General features: G+C 45.7%; 1 protein-coding gene across 4 annotated transcripts in view; it reads right to left on the reverse strand.

Annotated features, from left to right (window-relative positions):
• Positions 1–23847, reverse strand: part of MLPH (melanophilin) — an 87559-nt gene that overhangs the window by 61876 nt on the left and 1836 nt on the right. For all 4 annotated transcript variants that reach the window (XM_074968152.1, XM_074968149.1, XM_074968150.1 and 1 more), the window contains exon 2: positions 6767–6902. In XM_074968152.1, coding sequence (XP_074824253.1) covers positions 6767–6876 — 110 coding nt within the window. In that variant the 5' untranslated portion in view covers positions 6877–6902. The remainder of the gene's footprint in view (positions 1–6766; positions 6903–23847) is intronic.

Here is a 23847-nt window from a genome sequence, read left to right on the forward strand (position 1 = left end):
CTGACTCGGGTATGTGGGGCTTGGGCTGTGGGGATAAAAACTGCACTGTAGGGGTTCTGGCTCAAGCTGGAGCCTGGGCTCTGAGATCCCACAAGGAGGGGTAGGCCCGGGTTCCGGCCTAAAACCAAACATGTCCTCTGCAAGTTTTAGCCCTGTGAGCCTAAGTCAGCTGACCTCCAGCTCTGAGACTCGGTGCTGCAGGTTTTTTAATTGCAGTGTAGATATATCTTTAGTGACCTTGGAAAAGTCATTTGATTTCTCCATGCCTCACTTTCCCCTTCTGTAAAATGGGAACAAGGACTCTCTTTTTCCCACCCTTTGGCCATCTATTTCGATTGTAAGCTCTTCAGGGCAGGGACAGTCACTTGCCATGTGTTTTGTACAGCACCTACCACAACAGAGCCCTGATCTTGCTTGGAGCCAATTAGGTGCTACTCTAATACTCTGCTGCTGCTCTACAGCCAAGATATGGTGCTAAAAATGAACACTTTTATGAAGAAGAATATGGACTATTAAAAGGGACCACCTTGCACTCTGCCAAGGATTCCTCCCTGTAGGGCATAAAAAGAATAGTGAGACACAGGGGATGGTGCAGCGGTTCTGGGGCGGTTCCTTGAATCCTTTGTGCACGCTCCCTGTGGTGCTCGGGCACATCGTGCTGTTTCCCACTCTTGGACCCCACGGTGATGCTGACAGATCGGCAGAGGAGCACTATGGTCACTGACGGAGGAGGCTGTCCATCCTGCAAGGACATCCGTAGCCATCCCATTGGGGGCAGGCTAGCAGAGAGAGGGGTGGGAGGTTCATGGAGAAGACGCTACTGTCTCTCGAGTTAGGGGTAAAGCTATCATAGAATATCAGGGTTGGAAGGGACCTCAGGAGGTCATCTAGTCCACCCCCCTGCTCAAAGCAGGACCCATCCCCAACTAAATCATCCCAGCCAGGGCTTTGTCAAGCCTGACCTTAAAAATATCTAAGGAAGGAGATTCCACCACCTCCCTAGGTAACGCATTCCAGTGTTTCACCACCCTCCTCGTGAAAAAGTTTTTCCTAATAGCCAACCTAAACCTCCCCCACTGCAACTTGAGCAGTGAGCTATCACAGACAGGTCCGTGGTGATGGCGAGAGAAAACAGTGAACTTGCTCCAGCAATAACGCCCGTCACACCACTTCCCCGATTACTGTACGTGGTGCTGCACCAAGTTGCATGGGCGCACTCCTACAGACCAGGGTGAGCAACATGCCATGAGACGGGCATGCATCAAGTCCACCGTAAGGCAGCCAAGTGCTTCCAACACGGGTGAGGGGTAGTTATTTGACCTCGGCTTGTTATGACCGTGCTGTGTGTATATGTAAATAGCTAACAGATGTTTGTGCTCAGGAGTACGTAGCACAGTTGATGGGCTTGCTGTGCGCTGCAAATGGCTTCTTCTGTGCAGCTCTTTACGTAATTCACCTTACACTTGACTGCACTCCTAGGAACAGATTCCAATCACACTGATGCCCGTGTGGCTGTGTTGACTTAACTAGAGTTCTGTATTGGAAAGGGGCAAAACGCCCCAGGACTGTTTATCCAAGGCACCTGCATGTCGGACAAAACAGACTCCTTTTCTTATGCTCTAATTTGGATCCAAAACACGTCTCAGGTTGGGATTTCACTTTGCAAAACCCAAACCTGAGCGAGGAGATTCTGAAAAATATCAGAAAGTCAACCCGCTCTTGGCTCTGCCCATTTCTACAGCCTGTCAGATCTGCGGCTTAGACCAGCCCCCGTTATGAACCCTAGTAATAATGGATACAGAGTTCATGTAAAAAGAAAAGGAGGACTTGTGGCACCTTAGAGACTAACCAATTTATTTGAGCATAAGCTTTCGTGAGCTACAGCTCACTTCATCGGATGCATACAGTGGAAAATGCAGTGAGGATGTTTTTATACACAGACCATGAAAAAATGGGTGTTTTTCTCTCCCCCCACCCCAGTCTCATGCTGGTAATAGCTTATCTAAAGAGATCACTCTCCTTACAGTGTGTATGATAATCAAGGTGGGCCATTTCCAGCACAAATCCAGGGTTTAACAAGAACGTCTGAGGAACAGGGGGTGGGGCGGGGTGGGTAGGAAAAAACAAGGGGAAATAGGTTACCTTGCATAATGACTTAGCCACTCCCAGTCTCTATTCAAGCCTAAGTTAATTGTATCCAATTTGCAAATGAATTCCAATTCAGCAGTCTCTGGCTGGAGTCTGGTTTTGAAGTTTTTCTGTTGTAATATCGCAACTCTCATGTCTGTAATCGCATGACCAGAGAGATTGAAGTGTTCTCCGACTGGTTTGTGAAACCTTTATGGCAGGCAGCTTGTTCAATGGAGCCTGACCGAACATTTTAGACACCGCACCATTCTAGCTGCCCCTCCGCGTGTGGCCGGTTTTCAGTCTCCCTGCTCCTTGTCCATACACACGAATGCCTCTGCCATTCAGACAGATGTTCTACCTCAGTGGTGAAGAATTGTAAATTGCCAGGGGCTAGACCGTCACGTGGGCTACATGTCTGCACAGAGGAATGAGAATTACCATTGTACCCCAGAAGGGGGTGCACGGACCTTGGGTCTGGGTGCTCAGAGGTAAAGCGGGCCCCTGCACACTTGTTCACTTAGCCACCTAAGCAGGGGGGTGGGATATGGGAGGAACTTTGGATGTTCCCCAGCCCATGCCCCAGCCAGCATAGCACAGCCACCAAAGCAGGTGGATGGGCAGGGATGGACAAAGCCTTGGCTCCCATGCACCAGCCAGCACAGCCAGGATAGTGCACTGCTGTCCTTATCTGCCGCTGGTACAGGCCAACAGCAGATTACAACCCTGCAGCCCCAGCAAGGGAGAAGTAGGGACTGGGCCTTAGAGGGGTGTCTCGGAGGTGCAGTGCCTTGTGGTGCTAGACGTAGGGTGATGCATCTTATACACCCCACTCCAATCAGGGCTATGCCTCAAGGCACAATCTAGCCCTTGTGATCTCCACAGTTCAGCTTGGAGCCCCAAGGACCTATGCAAGCCAGCCAGGCTCCAGAGCCAGCTAAGCAGATCTGGAGGGCTTTCTCCCTGTGGAAGGGTCATGCAGTGGCTGGTTCATCCCCTCATGGCCAGGCAAGGTGCAGCAGCCTCTTGATTCTGAGGTCTCCCCCACTGACAGGACCTCCAAGTGGGAGTGACTTGCCTGTTCTCACGACTCAGCCCTCCAACTAGGTCACTTACAGTCCCCACCTCTTTGGGGGTAGAAGAGTTCAACAAACAAAACAGTCTAATGACCTTCTGGCAGGTCTGCAGCCCACCCTGGACCCACTCAGTGGTCCTTCTCCCCTTGCATCCACAGGGCTTTTCCTGCCCTTCTGCTGGTGGCAGGCAGGGAACCCAGAGCCTCCCTCTGCTCTGGGTTCCAGCCCAGGGACCCCATACGGAGAAACTAAGGTCTGCTTCCTCAAACTCACTGCCGCTTCCCTGGGCCACCTCCTACCTTCAGGGGCCTCCAGCTGCTTTCGCAGAGTGACTCATTTCAGAGCTTTGTCTCTGGGGGTTCCAGCTGCTTCCTGCCCCCTTGTGTCTGATGCAAAGTCCTCCTCAGACTCCCTGGCCACCCCCTCCTGGTCTTCAGGCTCTTAACCCAGCTAGTGCCAATCAGCCACAGTGGAGGAGATCGCTACTGCGTCTTTTAACCCCTTAGAGGCTGTGGCAGGATAGCGTTTATACACCCCATCAAATGCCCATTCTGCAGGATTGCCTGGTACCTTCCACATCAGTGCGGTCCTGGTCCATGACTACGAACAACCACGGGGAGGCTGGACGTTTTTGTAGGGACCACACAGACAAATCTCCAGCAACTCAGTGCTGACTATGGAGGACAAATAAGCTTGTTTGTGTGAGCACTTCCCAAGGTCATGATGGAATCAACATGAAGGAAAGAAAGATGGTAATGGCAAGAACTTCATTTTAAGGCCCAACCTTAAACCAGAAACAGAAATGAGCTGTGTGCTAGAGTATAAAGTATTAATTTGTAGCCCTGGCAGGTGCCTTGTCCCTGTCCGCCAGCCCTCAAAACACACTCAACCTCCTGATCTCATCCCCCTGGTGACCAGGCAGCATGAAGGGTTCATTGCATTGGCTGACTCTTATGTCTTACATTGTGGAACAGGGTAAAAAAGGGGGCACTGATAAAAAAATATGTTTGCGACAGAAACCAACTGGTTTCTAGGCCCTGCAAGCTTGTGCTCCCAGCCATCAAATGTTCTAAAACATTCCTTTCTAGCCTTAGCATTTGGCAAGGTAGCTTCTTTTGAAATCACATGGGAGAGACTTTTGTTTAGCTGGTGAATTGGTACAAAAATGGTTTTCAGGACCAGTGACCAGAAAGAAAAAACACTGCTCCCTGCCACACTGAATCAAACTCAGCGACGCTAAACATTTAAAGGGCCTATTTAAAGGGCCTGGCATAGCAGGATAAAGTTTGTCCAACAGTGTAATTGGCCATTTCTGCTCAGGAGGCACAACAGGGAGTTTGTCAGTCCAGAGGGAGGCCTGTTGGCAGAGCTGCAGGGAAACTTTAAGGTATGTCAGCGTCTAGCAGGCATTAGTTGTTTCCGGTTGCCATGAGCACTATAAATTCACTCCTCCCTGGCCCTCCTGAACTGCTGAGAAGTCAGCTCACCATGGGCACGGGAACATGTTTTATGGTTATAGACACTAAAAAGGAGTCAATGCAAACAGAATCTCCAGGAAGTCACCCACATTTATGATTCATGGTGGAGCTGCTTTGCTCTCTTACCTCAGTGTACAGTATAAACAATTCCCTCTCCAGGACAGAATTAGTCTTTCCTGTCTCTTTCCAGGTAACTGTGTTACTTTAACGCCCTTGTCGTTGCTCGCCAAGCTGCATGATTAACATGGCACAGCCTTTGGGACCACGTAACGCATAGAGGATCTTGTAGGAAAAAAAAAATCAGAGTAACAATCTCTGCCTCCCACACACACGGCATTTCCCTATTCAAACGCCACGTGTTTTGTGAATCTGAGCTCATTCCAGATGTGTGTGGGGCGCATTGGTGCTGCCCATTCGCTATTTTCTCCTGTTGGTGCATTGGGTTAGAAGGGGGTCTGCTCTTGGTGCATCACAATCTTTAATGCATTTACCCTCACAACACTCCTGAGACACAGGGCAGTGCAATTATCCCCACTGTACAGGTGGGAAAGAGAGGCACATAGAGACAGAGACTTGCCCGTGGTCACACAAGAGGTTCGTGCCAGTGCAGGGAACTGAACCCAGGTCTCTAAAGTCCTAGGCTAGTGCCTTAAACACTGGACTTTACTTCCTGATCTGCAAGAGCTCAGGTGCTCTGAAGTCCATTCTGAGAAATTCCTTAGCACCCATTTTTCTAGACACTGTCCAGAGGAGGCTGCTGGTAGCAGGGACCCTTCAGTGGCCATGGGTAAGATGCTCTGATGCTGATTCTGAAGATTCCCATTACTGTTAGTGATTATTATTTTTTCCGTTTTAAAATGTCCCCTTTGTCAAAGGGAAACTACAAACCCCAGCAGGTTGCCACAAAGGACAAAATTCAGCCCTGGTATAAGTCAATGCAACTCCTTTTCAAAGCCATCACAGTTGTATCTAATTATGCAAAAACTGAATATGGCCCCAGGTTTTTTCGCTGGGGACACCTACCACAAACAAACCAGGGTGGCTCACGCATGCAGTATGCGCATAGGCAGGAGACGGTCACTGTTATTCCATTCTTTTGAGCCAAAGGCCTGAAATCAATCAGTTTCCTACCCCCAGAGCAGGTCAGAGGATAGTGATTTGTCAATTTCAATCTCCTCTGCAGGTTCACCAGTTCAGTGCCAACAAGGTGAGCAGAAGTGCAGCGTCACACAGAGGATGAAATAACAAGTTCACATAAAACTAAGTTTTTAGTCACTCCTCTTTCAAAACAGAACTGGACATTTCTGCTGGTCAAAGCAAGTACAGTGAACTTTCCCACCATATATTTTGCAGCATTGAGATGTACAATACATACCATAGAACACAGCTGGGCAAAACCTCTCGGATTAGAAATTTCATCCAATTTAGGTGCCAAAGTTCCAATTTTAAATGAAGAAGAGATGAAAACGTTATAAATGTGGACCTATTTTTAGCCAGCTCTTTTGCAAACTGCCCACTCATGAGAACCATGCAGGTATTTGAATTTACTCTGTTAGTTTATAAAAGCCTGCTCTAATAAATTTGTTAGTCTCTAAGGTGCCACAAGTCCCCCTTTTCTTTTTGCCAATAAAAGTAACAGCAATGGAGCCAAATTCCAGACTTCGGTCCATACACTGAAAGCTGGGCATCTTTGAAATCAGACTTTGGCCCACGACATTTCTGGGGGGAGGGTACTGAACTTCTGGTCCGATACTTAGCTGGCAAAAATTGGTGTAGCTCCGCTAATTTAAAAATCAGTGATTGATCCTGATGGAGCTATGTTGATTTGCACCGCTGAGTATCTGGAGCCTCCCCTTCAGACTGTAGCCAAATGCAGTGGACTACTAGGTTAATACAATGGGCTGCTCCTTTCTCCTGTTGGCTTTGCTGGCAGCAGGGTCAAGCCCAAACTGTTTTTTCTTGCCCAGATTTTCAAACTGTTGGCTTTGTCTGTTCTCATGTTAAAAGAGACCTCAGGGATCTGAGCCTGCTATTTCCTTCTGTAAGTCATCAAAGCCTTGAAGTGTGCATAAAGAATGTACTCACTCCAATCTCTCTTCCTCTTTCTTCCGCAGATCAAAGTCCCGTTGAACCACCTCCCAGACGTGCTTGGCCTCTTCATCTGTTAGCTTGGAAAGATCCAGTTTCCTTCCCATCCTAGCAAGCAGTTGTGTCAGGGGATCTAAACAACAATGGGAACAGGAGGAAATAGGTCAGTAAGGTTATATAAGAGCCAGTCTAGATTCAAAGAGACATTGTCATGTTCTTTGTCAGACAAGGCACATGCTCATGCATCTCCTGGGAGGTATTTCATATTGACAGAGGGAAGGAACTTACTCCACCTCTGTCAATATCTGTATGAGTTGGTTCATTCCAATGGTTTGGAATGTGCGGTGACATTGTGTACAATGGGTGGGTGGTTGTGGCAATGCAAATCACTTGCTGACATAGCCTGCCTTCAAAGAGTAACACTGTAGTGGTCTAAAGCCTATGGACAGCTTCCTTGGAATTAGGGGAAGGCTCTATCCCTTTGCCCAGAATCATACCGAGAGAGCCTGATGCAATTGAGGCCTTCATCTGGAGAGTAAAATGCTTATTAACATTAATAATGCTTATTATACAGGCTGTTTACAAAGTGTACCTGAACTATACAAATCTTAAACATTTCCCAAACAAGTCAAGGCCTGATGTTTAGGGTTTGGGTGACAGGACTTCTAGAATCTTCTCTGCTTGCCATGGCAGCTATAGGATGAAAAAAAATGTCATCCCCATGGACTCCAAGGGGAGCAGGGTGGCTTTTGTCAACTTCTTGTCTCTCCTTTTCCTTATTTTCTACACTAAGCTGCAGGGCTAATGGGTATCAAGCCAACCAGTCCTCAGGCCATGTGGTCCTGGATGTGGTCCCTGCCTGCTGGTGTCTCCCTACTGGGAGAGGTTTTCCCTGTCAAACTGATGTCAACTGCAGCTCCCCGGTCTTTAGCCTGACCTGAACATCTGTGGACAAGGGTGTTGCTGCCCCTTTGACAGAGGGTGCCGGCTTTGGCCTGATGTAAGCATTCTACAGACACCTACTGCCGCCAATTGTCACAGAACCCCTTTTCCCCTCTTCTGGTTCATTGGCTTGTTTCTTTCTCATCTGATTTGGTCCCAGCTTTGTACATAAGCCAAGCATATTTTGGTTGCAGCTTATTGAACAGTGTCATCGTAACATTAATGTTGTCACCATGAATTCACTAATGTCACCACCATAACTTAAAAGACAAGTCTGGTTTCAGAGCATGCATGTGATTCCTGAAGGCAGAAGGTTTAAATCTCTTGTTATTAACAAGAGCCCTAATACACAGTACAAGCCGCCGGGTGCAGGATAACACCTAAAATAATCTGATTGCCACAACAGGCCTAATTATCACCCTTGCTTCTCATTCACTTAATAAAACATTTCTCTGTCACCGAGTGGGGGGCACTCTCCTTGAATACTCTGGGTATTCAAAGGAATCTATTTTCTTCCTTTGTACGAGAAAACATTACTTAATATGCTTCCTTCCCCCTGGGTATTTAAGGCAAGAGGAAGACACACTAAAGAAGTACAAAGAACTTCTAATCCTGGCAGAATTATCTGTTGAGACCATGCTCTCAACATAGACCATCCACCCAAAATGAGTTCTACCCATGCCACCTCCATTTCAGATAGTCTCCTACAGTCCAGGCTGGAAATCCTTGTCGCAGCTAGTTAGCTGTCAGGCAAGAGGAAGAGTAATTCAGTCTAGCAATTCACTTTGGGCAACAGATAGAACAACAACTGGATTTGGGCCTGAAAAGGACTTTAGGTGAGCTGAATCCAAATTCAAATGAATTTTGTGTAGAAATGGTGTTTTCAGGAGAAGTCAACATCTGAGGTGATCACATGCCTTTCCTTTGAAGCCATGAATCTATTTCTACCTTGTCCAGCTACATTGGGAGCCCAATAAGAACAATTAGTTAACTGGCAGAAGTGAGCAATGAGTTTATCAGCAAATTATGTAAGCAGATTTGAGAGTGGCTTTGCACCAATAAATCCAAACGGCAGGTCAATAGATGACAATTAGCATCACATCAAGATCCTGTCTAAGGGCTTTTGCTGCAATTATCCCAGGACCTCTCAAGCATTGGTTTGCTCCTGTTCTGTTCTGAATTCATTAATGAGAAGACAAAAAAACAAAAACATTCTAACTATTCATACTGTACTGAGTATCTACATGCCTGTTTGAGGTTTCCAGACCCTTCACAAACACAACAGCACATATGCTGCTCATACAAGGAAGGAAATATTTTGTTGACAAGACAGTCACAACTTTTGGTCCCACTGGGCAAGAGATCAAGTAGAATGCAATGTTTTTGCTTGAAATTGGCATCTATGACCAACTGCTCGCACAACAGTGATGAAAAGTTTGACATCCTGGTCTTACTTTTGTTGCTATTCAAGTAAATGGCAATACTCCCTTCTAACTTCAGCAGGAAGAGGATCACTCCTTATTTTACAATGTGGAGCCTCGTCTGAAAATTACTGTGAACATGTCTCAATATCACAGGATCAGATTCTGCCACCTCCTTTTACCGAGTGGAGCCTTCTACCATGGAAATCAATGGGATTGCTTATGAAGGAAGCTACCACTAAGCCCAAGAGCCAAACACTAAGCATTCAGTATTTGCTCAATTTTCATTCCACTGAAATCAGTAAAACTCTCATTGACTTCAAAGGGACCCCAGTTCAGCCAAGAACGTAAGCACAAGGCTTAACTTTAAGAACTGGAGTAGACTCACTAGAATCGATGTTGATTGGAAAATAGATGCTCAATGGAAAAAACCTACATGCTCAGGTGGTCTGCTGAACTGAGACAGCAGCAGAGGTGGTCTAACAGTCTGCACTGGTTCTACACTTCTTATTAGCGGGGCCTCAATATTGCGGTTTTCATAAGCAATGTTATTTTTGTCAGCAATGTGCCTGCAGAGAGGTCAGACAGGGCAGCATCACATGAAAATGACATTTGAACTAGAATTCTGGAGTCAAAAAATAAAAAAATAAAATCTTCCTTGATACAATTCTGGTAAGTTAGGTTCATATTTAAAAGTTGCAGCAACTTTCTCGGAAATCCAATGGGAAAGCTATTGCCTGACAGTGAATAGCGTGTACTAGCTGAAGTTGATATTTTTAATGTTTGTTCATGGAATTTTGCAGCTTTACACAAGAGCATTCATCAGCATGAAAGCCACTAACAAACCTTCTATTTTAAGAAAATGAAATCAATATGACCATCAGCTGATTTCCCCATTCCCTCTCTTACATATGTCCGAATAAAATGCACAAAACTTATTAACTTGAGTCAGCAGATGTTTTTCTTATCTGGTGACCATGGATGAGTCAAAGGGAATTAATCTCCATCTCATGTAAATCGATGTAGGGCCAAGGAAGGATAAGCTGGTTTACACCAGCTGAGGATCTGGCCCCAAAGGCTTCAGAATGACAGCATTACTGTAAGATCAGTTTAAAAAAGGCTTTTTTTTCTTGCCATCTCAGCTAATAGCTATGTCAGGCAGGGGTGTGGATTGTTTCACACCGGACAGACATAGGTATGGCGGTGTAAGTTTTCCGTGTAGACCAAGCCCAGGAACCAACAGGCTTCTCGAACTAAACTGACAGCTTGATTTTCAGAAGAATGGGAGCCCAAGGCTGCACACAAAGTGAGGTGTGCAACTGCGTGCCTATTTTACACCCAAGATTCCCACAGCGGTGCACAGAAATCAGACACTTGTGCACACAAGTCAGGCCATCACTGGCTGGCTATCGAGGCAATTACCTGATTTGCAAGTGGAAAAAGTAGCACATACCACTGAGGCTGCTTAAATGAAGCTGCCTTCGCCTTCATACTCCCAGCAAAGCTCATGCATTGCAGTGGAGATTTCAGTTCTCCACGTCCTCAGCATAGTCACTTAAGCAGCCTTAGAGATAGTTCAACAGGAATGAAATAGGAATGAGAGCGCTCATCGTGACAGCAATGGAGGATGAGGTGGTATGTGAGAATGCTGCTAACTCAAGCCAGGCAGAAAAGGGGGAGCCCCTCTTTGCTTTTAGCTGTATTCCACCACCCCCACACCCACCCTTGAACCCCTGCTTAGTAATAAGTGTACATGCATTTTGCACTACAGCTGGGTGAAGTTTTTCAGAACACAAGTGGCAAATTCAGGTCAAATTCGGTGAATAGTTTTGGCTGAAAAAAAAAAAAAACCCTGAAAAAATTCAAGGAGTTGCAAGGATTCGGTTTGGCCAGTTCCAAATGGAATGTTTCAACTTTTCCATTTTGAAACAGTTAATTTAGCGGAACTCTCAATAAATAAGAGAGAAATACTTGAAAATAACCCAAAATGAAAAAATCAGGGAAAAAATAGTTGTGGGTGTGTGATAGGGACCACTCACCTCTCGTGAGCACCCCCTTTTGGGTGGGTTCAAACCTGCTCTTTCTTGGGGTGTCCCCTGTCAGCTGGTGCCCTCGTCAGGTGGGTCTTGAGTGGCTCAGCCCTCTGGCCAAGTCACACCCAGTCAATGTGTATGACTCACAAACCCCTTCCAGGATAAGAGGTCCAACAGGGCCTCTCCCTATGCCCTTGGTAATGTCTGCAACCCTGTCTCCGGGCTCAGTTCTCAGTCCTTTCTGGGCTAGCTTTAAGTCTGTCCCTGCCTGGGTACAGAGCAGTGACCCAGGGCTTTCTTTGCCTTTAAATTCTAGCCCTGTGCTTGGGCTTCTAAATTAAACTTGTCCCCTTCTTGGGGCTTTGGCCACTTTTCCAGTGTTGGGACTGGGACCCACCCACTACTCTGGGTCCCAACCCACAGAACCTACAAATAGCCGCCACGTGCTGCTCCCTTTAATAGTTGCTGCTGCTATTCCCTGGGCAACTTCCCACGGACCCCCTTGCTCTTCACCCTTACCTCAGGGTTCTCTGGTCCATGCTTGAGCAGGGTCTCTCCCAGATCTCGTTACCTGTGGCATTTCAAGGCCTTCCAGTCCTTCTTCCCCCTTCTGGTCCCAGCCAGCAACTGACCTGCTCAGCCCCTGCAGCATCTTTTAATAGAGCCTGATGGGCTCTGATTGGCTGCTTCCCTGCAGCCTTTCTAGGCAGGCCTGGAGGACTCACTTTCACTGCTCCTTTTCTGGGGCGGGGTGTGGTAGGACCACAGGGCCTCCAGCAGGGCGCCTCAAAGGCCCTGGTACACCCTGTCACAGGGTCAAACAAAACATTTTGTTCAACCACAAACAATTCCCCCCCCAGTTTTTCCGTTCTGGTGAGAAAAACCAAAATAATTCACTTTTGGTTCGAACTGAACAAATGTATTTTTTTTAAAGATGTTTTGATTTGGTCCCTGAACTGAAAAATCAATTATTTGCTCAACTCTATCGTACACGTTTTCCCAGACTTGACTTTCTGAAAATCAAGTCGCCGATGTTAATTCAAAAATCTGGTGTCTCTCAGTGTATCCTCAGCTACTCTTTTTGATATTATGGGCCAGATCTTCAGCTGGTGTAAATAGTGCAATTCCATGGATCTGGACAGAGCTCTGCTGATTTATACCAGCTGTGAACCTGGTGCTGTAAATCTGTGTTTCCTCACCAGGCCATCAGAGTGCAAGACTCCCTAATGGCCTATGCACTCAGAACCGTGGCAAATCCCTGCAAGTGGCCAGGGAGAAGCAAGAGGTCCTGGTGGTGCTGAAATTGAGATCTGAGTTTTGCAGCTCATGCCCTTCTCTGAGCTCAAAGAAGGCAAGCAAAACTAACACAAAGGATCCAATTCACTGCAGGGTGAAGAGATTACACTGTATCCAAACATGGCAGGCAGAAAGCCCTGCCTGCCAACCCCGAGGAAGCCTCCACTCACGTCAAAGGCAAGTTCACTGGCTCTTGTTCGCTCTTTGGAACGGTCACAAGATTTCTCAGGTCTATAATCCCATTTTTCCCCTTCACCCGTTTGTAGTTTTCTACAGCGCTCCTATCATTTGCACTTTGCATCCCTTCAGAACATTGCAATGACATTCAGTACACAGGGCACTGGGAGAAAACAAGTTCAAACAGCTCTACCTGCAAACTGGATATACACCAGGCATCCTATGGTTTTATGTATTGCTATTTGCAACTTTTATTTAATGGTCCAATTCTCATTTTGGATAGAGTTTGAGGCAAACCTTATCACAGTTATAACTTTAGGCTAAGGAAAAAGGGCTCTCATTAGTCTTTGATCAATTGCTGGAGCAAACATCACCAGGACATTAATGAGGGTTAGAAATTGACAGCCCCTGGAAATTAGAAAAGGAAGCTTTGTTTAGCAGTTCCTACTGGGAACTGACCATCCGCTAACACTCACAGTGTAGGCTGTAATTTGTAAAGGCGTGTGTTCCAGATTTGACAGCAGTGTGTATGATTGACAGTGGACATTAAGATGGATAATGGGTATAGATTCATAGATTCATAGATATTAAGGTCAGAAGGGACCATTATGATCATCTAGTCTGACCTCCTGCAAAATGCAGGCCACAGAATCTCACCCACCCACTCCTGCGAAAAACCTCTCACCTATGTCTGAGCTATTGAAGTCCTCAAATCGTGGTTTAAAGACTTCAAGGAGCAGAGAATCCTCCAGCAAGTGTCCCGTGCCCCATGCTACAGAGGAAGGCGAAAAACCTCCAGGACCTCTTCCAATCTGCCCTGGAGGAAAATTCCTTCCCGACCCCAAATATGGCGACCAGCCGAACCCTGAGCATGTGGGCAAGATTCACCAGCCAGATACCCGGGAAAGAACTGTCTGTAGTAACTCAGATCCCACCCCATCTAACATCCCATCACAGGCCATTGGGCCTATTTACCATGAATATTTAAAGATCAATTAATTGCCAAAATCATGTTATCCCATACTAGATAGACACAGCCTAGACTGGAAACTAGTGAGATTATTCTTAGTCTCCCTCCTCCTCCTTTAAATCCCAGCCCTTATAAAATCCTGCTCCTCTCTTTAAGGGGCTACATTGTAGCTTTACCGCTAGCTCTGAAGGAAAAGTTGTGCATTGTTGCACTGCCCCAAGGGGGAACTAGGACCCAAACTCTGGCTCAGTCATGATTCTCCCTTGCTTCATAGGAGAAGTACATAGAATATCGGGGTTGGAAGGGACCTCAGGAGGTCATCTAGTCCAACCCCCTGCTCAAAGCAGGGCCAATCCCCAATTTTTGCCCCAGATCCCTAAATGGCCCCCTCAAGGATTGAACTCACAACCCTGGGTTTAGCAGGCCAATGCTCAAACCACTGAGCTATCCCTCCCCCCTAAACTATGCATGACAGGCCTCGACCTGGTGCAGCTTCCTTCCCTCTCCGTGTAGGCATGGCTGTGCTGGCTGGTGCACTGGGGATGAGGTGGATGGACTCAAAGCTGTGCCTGGCTGCTGTCTCCCTCCCGTACTACAACACGCAGCGAGGGTAGACCAGCTTGCAGCCCCGTACTTCTACCTGTGAGCTCTCAGTGATGTTCTAATCGGCTCGATATCAGAGCAACTGACTGATGCCAAAATACAAGCCCGCCGGTTTTAGGAATACTTATATGACAATAATGCTAAAATCACAGGAGCATTGCTGCTGATTGATGCAGTGATGCGATGCCATGTATTTATTATTCACATACCATTTTTTAAACGAGTATGAGGAAGATTCAGATGTTCTTACTCTGCTTTTGGTGTGTCTTTAAGTAGGACCAGATTCTACTCACCCGAAGTTCCACCGGCTTCAACAGGAGTCAGATGCTACTCAATGGGAGAACAATCTGACCCTTAGGAATACACTTACAATGTTTTTCAGTTTGAGAATCAAGGGGCAGAGTCCCATCCCTTTCCTCATGTTGAGTAGTGGCTTACTCCAGAGGTAGCAGTCCCACTGAAATCCGTGGGAGCAACCCCGGAGTAAAGGTGTGAGAAAGGATAGTAGAATCTGGCCCTATGTCAGGAGGACAGGACTTTTTCCTTGAGAAACCGAGCTTGACCATGCCTCAGGGGAGTTAAATTTTGATCTCTGTTATAAACAGTGTAAATCTGATGTACTGTCTCGGGAATTACATTAGTAAAAAGGTTTCAGGGGTCGCCGTGTTAGTCTGTATCAGCAAAAAAACCCGAAGAGACCTTGTGGCACCTTAGAGACTAACAAATTTATTTGGGCATAAGTTTTCGTGGGCTAGAATGAAGTGGGTTTTAGCCCACGAAAGCTTATGCCCAAATAAATTTGTTAGTCTCTAAGGTGCCACAAGGACTCCTCGTTTTTTTTTAGAAAAGAGGTACACTTGCTTTTGTTTTCTGGTACTGTTTGAATGGGTTAAATCGAATGCATGAAAATATACAGAAACAAGATGCTATTGTACCTGCCTCTGTGCAGATGTTTAATACCTAGCGAAGCCAGCTGCACTGTAAACCAATACAAATTAATGGAAACGTGCAAAGTAAACAGTAGCTAAACAAACACAAGTCAATTCCTTTCCTATCTGACATGCGTTCAAGCATACAGCATGCACAGGTGTTTAATGACTTAAATATTCCTATTACAGCTAAGCAGTAATGGATAGGAACATAATGAATTGAATGGCTTGGCTTAAATTGGCCTGTGGGAACAATGCATGAATGCCAGCCACATTCCAGGAGACATGGCTGAGAATCAACAGGAAATTCATCACAGATTTTAACGATACTGACTTAGTGGAGTTACACCAGGGATGAATTTAGTCCAACAAGTCTTGGGCATGAAATGCTATTGTGTGGAGTCTAGAGTAAAAGCATTTCATAGAATCACAGAAGTCAGAGATGGGACCTATTAGTAAATTACCCAGGCCTTTTCCCTACTGCCAGTGCAGGAGTGATTCCTACTGCACATTTCCAATGCTTTACAAATCGATTGCACCAGAGAGCCAAGCAGCCATTAGGCCAAGGAGTCATTTGGCCTTCAGAGACTATTCCACAGCCTCAGACATCTCACTGGCAGAAGCATTGCCAGATATTCAGCCATAATGTCTTAGTTTCATCCCATTAATCCTACTTCTACTCAAATAGTCTACGGTACAACCACAGTGGCTCTGTGATATCATAAACTGGAAACTCTGTGGCAGCTTAATTCAATTCGTTTGCATTTAAATGAGCTGTGACAATTGATAACATGTTCATTATGGTAGTCCCAGTGTTATTTCTTTTGCTATTAACTCCATTTGTGCTGGGCCCACATTTTCAGGATTTCAACATGCTGCAGGTTTTTCTAATGATAACTGCACTGTAGAAATTGTCATGGGGGAAGCTAGATGTTTCAGGAGCTAAGGAAGAAGCCCTTGGGATTTTTAATAACTAAGAATCATAGAAGATTAAGTTTGGAAGAGACCTCAGGAAGTCATCTAGTCCAACCCCCTGCTTAAAGCAGGACCAACCCCAACTCAATCATCCCAGCCAGGGCTTTGTCAAGCTAGGCCTTAAAAACCTCTAAGGATGGAGATTCCACCACCTCCCTAGATAACCCATTCCAGTGCTTCACCACCCTCCTACTGAAATAGTTTCCCCTAATATCCAACCTAGACCTCCCTCACTACAACTTGAGACCATTACTCCTTGTTCTGTCATCTGCCATCACTGAGAACAGCCTAGCTCCATCCTCTTTGGAACCGCCCTTCAGGTACTTGAAGGCTGCTATCAAATCCCCCCCTCACTCTTCTCTTCTGAAGACTAAATAAGCCCAGCTCCCTCAGCCTCTCCTCGTAAGTCATGTGCCCCCTAACCATTTTCATTGCCTTCCGCTGGACTCTCTCCAATTTGTCCACATCCTTTCTGCAGTGGGAGGCCCAAAACTGGACGCAGTACTCCAGATGTGGCTTCACCAATGCCGAATAGAGGGGAATGATCATGTCTCTTGATCTGCTGGCAGTGCTCCTACTTATCCAGCCCAAAATGCCATTAGCCTTCTTGGCAACAAGGGCACATTGCTGACTCATATCCAGCTTTTCGTCCACTGTAATCCCCAGGTCCTTTTCTGCAGAACTGCTGCTTAGCCTGTCAGTCCCCAGGCTATAGCGGTGCATGGGATTCTTCCTTCCTAAGTGCAGGACTCTGCACTTGTCCTTGTTGAACCTCATCAGATTTCATTTGGCCCAATCCTCCAATTTGTCTAGGTCACTCTGGACCCTATCTCTATCCTCTCCCCACAGCTTAGTGTCATCTGCGAACTTGCTGAGGGTGCAATCTGTCCCATCATCCAGATCATTAACGAAGAAGTTGAACAAAACTGGCCCCAGGACCGACCCATGGGGCACTCCGCTTGATACTGGTTGCCAACTAGACATCAAGCCGTTGATCACTACCCGTTGAGCCCAATGATCTAGCCAGCTTTCTATCCACCTTATAGTCCATTCATCCAATCCATACTTTTTTAACTTGATGGCAAGAATACTGTGGAAGACCGTATCAAAAGCTTTGCTAACATCAAGATGTATCATGTCCACCACTTTCCCCATATCCACAGAGCCAGTTATCTCATCATAGAAGGCAATCAGGTTGGTAAGGCATGACTTGCCCTTGGTGAATCCATGTTGACTGTTCCTGATCACCTTCTTCTCCTCCTCCAAGTGCTTCAAAATGGATTCCTTGAGGACGTGCTCCATGATTTTTTCCAGGGACTGAGGTGAGGTTGACCAGTCTGTAGTTCCCTGGATTCTCCTTCTTCCCTTTTTAAAAGATGGGCACTATATTTTCCTTTTTCCAATTGTCCAGGACCTCCATCAATCCACAAGTTTTCAAAGATAACGGCCAATGGCTCTGCAATCACATCACCCAACTCCCTCAGCACCCTTGGATGCATTGCGTCCAGCCCCATGAACTTGCGCATGTCCAGCTTTTCTAAACAGTCCTTAACCTGTTCTTTCACCTCTGAGGGCTGCTCACCGCCTCCCCATACTGTGATGCCCAGTGCAGCAGTCTGGGAACTGACCTTGTCTGTGAGGACTGAGGCAAAAAAGGCATTGAGTATATCAGCTTTTTCCACATCCTCTGTCACTAGATTGCCTCCCCCATTCAGTAAGGGTCCCACACTTTCCTTGACCTTCTTCTTGTTGCTAACATACCTGTAGAAAACCTTCTTGTTATCCTTCACATCCCTTGCTAGCTGCAACTCCAATTGTGCTTTGGCCTTCCTGATTTCACTCCTGCATGCTTGAGCAATATATTTATACTCCTCCCTAGTCATCTGTCCAAGTTTCCACTTCTTGTAAGCTTCCTTTTTGTGTTTAAGCTCACCAAAGATTTCTCTGTTAAGCCAAGCTGGTCGCCTGCCATATTTGCTATTCTTTCTGCACATCGGGATGGTTTGTTCCTGTGCCCTCAATAAGGCTTCTTTAAAATACAGCTCTCCTGGACTCCTTTCCCCCTCATATTAGCCTCCCAGGGGATCCTGCCCATCAGTTCCCCGAGGGAGTCAAAGTCTGCTTTTCTGTAGTCCCGGGTCCGTATTCTGCTGCTCTCCTTTCTTCCTTTTGTCAGGATCCTGAACTCAACCATCTCATGGTCACTGCTGCCCAGGTTGCCACCCATTTATACTTCCCCTACCAATTCTTCCCTGTTTGTGAGCATCAGATCAAGAGGAGCACGGCCCCTAGTTGGTTCCTCCAGCACTTGCAGATGTGCGAGGTAGCTTGGGATTGTAGGGGAAGGACATTAGCTGGATATTTCTGCTGAAGTGACCCAGCACGATCATAGTTAACTATATTAACATTTAAATGGTCAGGTTTAGTTCTCATATTTAATGCTCTGCTGAGATGTATGAGGCAGCTCACACATTGGAGCAATCGTTTCAGGTTGTCTGCAGACTCAGGCAGTTATCACTGCATTGGTTTACACTGGGTTCAAATTCAGAAGGTTTATGTTCACCACCATAAAAACAGAACTGATGAATTAGGAGTGAAGCTATGGTTCCCCAAGGAGCTGACTCTTAACACTAACAATGTTCCAAAATCCCCTAATGCAACAGGAGAAAGGGCTGGATTCTCCTCCAGTGTGCACAGGTGAAAAATCAGGAAAATCTACTGAAGTCAATGGAGTTAAACTGGTGTAAATCAGGTGTAAGTGAGAGGAGATTCAGGCCTCAAAGCTGATCATGCTGTATTTGGAAGCCTCGCATACTAGCTGGGAGAGGAGAGAACAGACTGATTCCATCTGTGGAAGACACTAGAGTGAAGAACCTGGGTCTGGGTGTCATGAAGGATCAGTTTTACACTTCATGATCCCTATGAGGAAACAAAGCAAGAATTCAGTTGGCTTTTCCCCTTTTCAGACATTTGTGATACAGACTGTGGCCAGGGCAAAGGGGTTAGAAGGGATTAATCCACCTCCAGAATGTATGCCCCATGACACAAGATCAGAGGGCACTTAGTGAAATTAGAGGAAGTTTGTTCCCAGAGCATGTGCATGCAGCCTTACCACTCATAGCTGAGCCTTGTACCCTGCACACAGACAAGAAAACATCTATTCTTGGGGCAAAGACCCTAAAGAGTGGAGCAAACATGGAAGGGGGGGATAGCACAGTGGTTTGAGCATTGGCCTGCTTAAACCCAGGGTTGTGAGTTCAATCCTTGAGGGGGCCATTTAGGGATCTGGGGCAAAAATTGGGGATTGGTCTTGCTTTGAGCACGGGGTTGGACTAGATGACCTCATGAGGTCCCTTCCAACCCTGATATTCTGTGAATCTAAGAGGAAGACCTGGGCAGCTGTAATTAAGCCACCAGAGTTTAATAAGATACATTTTGGTTGCTTCTTTCCTCTTGCTACTTCAACCAGCTCGAGGAAAGGACACATTCCTTGTCACAGAATGTTGGTCCGCGGGTTGTGCTGCCTTCTAGCTCTGCAAGCAAGACCGTGTAATCCTTCTGGGGACGAGTTCTGCCCCCACCACGACATAACTGTGTCCTGGGGGAATCTGCAGGGTGGGGTGAGACGAAAACTCTCAGTGGGGGCTCAAGGAGCCTCTGCTCCCACTGGTGCATCATAGCTTGTGGATTTGATTTTCACTAGAGCAATGTCTTTGCTACCCGGCACTGTGAGAGATTTACACTAGCCTCGGATCGGCCCCGAAGGCGGCATGTGAAATAACAATAGGCTAACCTGCTTTAACATGTGGATTTACTTTCAAGCACCGACAGTACAGGGGTGCGCAGGTTGTGTCAGCCCCCCCTTCTCAGAGGCAGCCGGGCCAACAGACTCAGGCTTGTGCTGAGGCACTAAAAATAGATGCTGCAGCTCGGACTGGAGCTCAGGGGTCTCTGAAGCTTGGGGAGGGAAGTGGCCTTCAGAGCCCAAAGCACAGCTTCAAAGTGCTGTCTACATGGCTAGTTTTAGCGCCAGCCCTGTGAGCCTGAGTCTGCTGACCCAGCTGGGACTGCCGCGGGCTGGGTAAACATACCCTCTGTGCTCTAATTCCCCATCGGTAAAGGAGGGACAACCCTTTCCGACCTCACAGGGGTGTTGTGAGGGTGAATATGTTAAAGACGGCAAGGCACTCAGATGCTACAATAACGGGGGCCATACACATATCTTGGATAGACGGAGGTTTGCCCAAGTTGAGGCCAACAGTGATTGTGTTTGCTGAAAAGCTATTTACGGCTAGAAAAGAAAATCTTCAGCTATAGAAAACCATAGCCCTGATCAAAAGGGTACAAATGAATTAAGCTTCTTTTTAAAAAGAAAATATTTCCATTCATACTGATTTTCATAGCGGGAGGGAGGGATAGCTCCATGGTTTGAGCATTGGCCTGCTAAACGCAGATCTGGGGCAAAAATTGGGGATCGGTCCTGCTTTGAGCAGGGGGTTGGACTAGATGACCTCCTGAGGGCCCTTCCAACCTTGTGATTTTTAGTGTGTTGGTTTTTAAATCATTTCCATTAAACCAGTTTGTGTTTGCGTTCAATCACTTCCCTGCAGCATTGGCAACCCTAAGCACCACAACAAAAGGGAACGGACAATAGGGGCTGGGATGTGTGAAATTGCCTCGCCGCTTTCCCCCTGTTGTCTCAGTTGAGAGAAATGAAAGAAGTAAATTCTAATATTTTAAAGTAGTGGACAGTGAATTTGATTTAAAAAAATCACTCCCTTTAATAACTTAGGTCCTGATTCAGGAAAGCATTCCTATCCAGGACAGCACATAAGCATGTGCTTAAAGTTAAGCATGTGCTTAAATTCTATCCTGAATTTGCATCCTAAAGTATTATTAGCAGCACGGGTATAATTTAAATTTTTTTTTTTTAACCTGACAATGTCCCTTTAAGGAAATGAGCATTGGATCTTAGATGCATGAGATATTTTGGCCAGAAATTCTCATGGTTAGTGCACCTCTCAAATGTATTTCCTTTCAGGAGGCATCACTCATGTTAGGCCCCAACTTACTTCTGTTTCACTCAATTTTGGTGTCCTCTTGCTTAAATTACTGAAAATTATTTGTATCAGAAATAAAGACCTATGAAGCTGAGCCTGCAGAAAGAGTTGTCTACACTAAAGGGAGGAATCCCTCAGATTTGTTAAGCGTCCCACATGGCAATTTTTTTATAGCCTTCATTTTTGTCTTTGACACACATTACATCCTACATTTGGGCTTTGGAAGATGCAGCGATATAGCGTCTAAAGAATGCTTAATTTCTAACCTCCAATTATGTTAAGGAAATCAATACACAGGTGTTAAGATAAATACTTCAACTCATCAGCTGTCTGTGTGCTACTCACATGCTCGTCTTTGATCTAACATACAGTAACTAATTCAGTTATGTACTCAAGTCTTCTGGAATGCGTGCATTAAGATTAGACTCGCACAATGATAAGATAATAGGTGCCCGGTTCTCGGAAGTGCTGAGCTCCCATTAACTTCAATGTGGGAGGTCAGCAATTCTGGAAATGAAACCTCTTTGGGAGACAGTCCAACAGTTTCTGGAAGAAGCAGGTGTAATCAAGGAAAGCCTAATATCAGTGACTTAAAGTTGGTTTGAGTGAAACAAAAGCTTTTTCAACATGTCTCCCCTAAGAGAAGAAACGAATGTTTATTGTACCTAATGATTACTTTAAAAAAAAAAAAAAGAAAGAAAGAAGAGTAAGCAGCATTACTGTAAAAGCGCAGTGTTTTGAATCATTAAAACTCTAGAATATCGTAGTGTTGTTATATGGTAATAGCTGAACATATACTGTAGTGTCTGTTAGCATTTCCATGATAAAATCAGCTATACAGGGTTTAAAACTCAAACACATGGGCTTGTTCATACATGAAATTTATTCCAGAATAAGGTCGGGTATACATTTAAAGTGAACTAGCTCTTCTGGAATAACTCCATGTTTTGACATTTTATTCCAGAAGCTGGTGGTTTGAAATCTGAGCTGTAAGTGTACCTTTTTGGCTCAGCACAGCTTTAAAATAGGAAGGCCTGAAAACGCCACAATTATTTTGTTTTCATAAGCCTTGCCGAGGAGAGGAGCCTTTTATAATTTGGGGAGAATAATGTAAAGAGTTGTTTTAAAAAGTATATAATGAACAAGGTTCACGGAACATAATTTCCAGGTAATAGTTCTTCTTAACTGTACATGAATTTATAAAATTATAAACGGGGGTGGGGGGGAATAACTGAGGGGGTGATAGAAAGTGAAGGAGGAAGACACGGCACAAGCAAAGTGGCTTCAGATCTTTGTTGTTCTTTTAAAGACTTTTGAGGTAGAAGAATTGTTCTCTGGAAATCACAGGACACTGGCAGGGTGTCAAGTGGACGTCATAAATACGTACTCAGAACTATTTTTAATGACATCTACTCTCTCACACACCCTCCTCCCCCACATCCATGCCCTCCCCTTTAGGAATGTGTTAATATTTGCAAAGCATTAGCACTCGGCGGCATACTGTATTTAAGAGCCACAGGGCCAATAAAAATATCGGTGCTTGGAAGCAACATCATTGTTCCCTAGCTGGATGGTTGGGAATGGTTCTCCATTTAAAGACTCAGTAGCAAAAGACAGATAGAAAGTAAAGGAAGGGTCCAGTCTGGCATGGTGCAAGGTGCCTTGTAAGTGCCCTCAATTGCCATGGAACACAGGAGGATTGTGGGCACCCCGCACCTGCCAGGATCCATTAAATTCAACAATTTTTGATCTCCAAAAATGAAACGAACTTCCCCCTACACAAGGGCCAGGAGTAGGTTTTGTTTGAAATGATAAAACCTAAGATATTGACAGGTTTCAGAGTAGCAGCTGTGTTAGTCTGTATCTGCAAAAAGAACAGGAGTACTTGTGGCACCTTCGAGACTAATAAATTTATTTGAGCATAAGCTTTTGTGGGCTACAGCCCACTTAGAATATCAGGGTAGGAAGGGACCTCAGGAGGTCATCTAGTCCAACCTCCTGCTCAAAGCAGGACCAATCCCCAATTTTTGCCCCAGATCTCTAAAAGGCCCCCTCAAGGATTGAGCTCCCAACCTTCAGTTTAGCAGACCAATGCTCAAACCCATGAGCTATCCCTCCCCCCATTTCATTAGATGCATGCAGTGAAAAATGCAGTAGGACACAGAGAGCCTGAAACAATGGATGTTACCATACACACTGGTTTCAGAGTAACAGCCGTGTTAGTCTGTATTCGCAAAAAGAAAAGGAGTACTTGTGGCACCTTAGAGACTAACCAATTTATTTGAGCATAAGCTGTCGTGGGCTACAGCCCACTTCATCGGATGCATACACCATACACGCTGTAACCAGAGTGATCAGGTGAGGTGAGCTATTACCAGCAGGAGAGAAAAAAAACCTTTTGTAGTGATAATCAAGGTGGGCCATTTCCAGCAGTTGACAAGAACGTCTGAGGAACAGTGTGGGGAGGGGGGAATAAACATGGGGAAATAGTTTTACTTTGTGTAATGACCCATCCACTCCCAGTCTCTATTCAAGCCTTAGTTTGCAAATTAATTCCAATTCAGCAGTCTCTGGTTGAAGTCTTTTTTTGAAGTTTTTTTCTTGTAATATTGTGACTTTTAGGTCTGCAATCGAGTGACCAGAGAGATTGAAGTGTTCTCCGACTGGTTTTT

This window comes from Natator depressus, chromosome 11, assembly GCF_965152275.1.
Source record: "Natator depressus isolate rNatDep1 chromosome 11, rNatDep2.hap1, whole genome shotgun sequence".
NCBI lineage: Eukaryota > Metazoa > Chordata > Testudines > Cheloniidae > Natator > Natator depressus.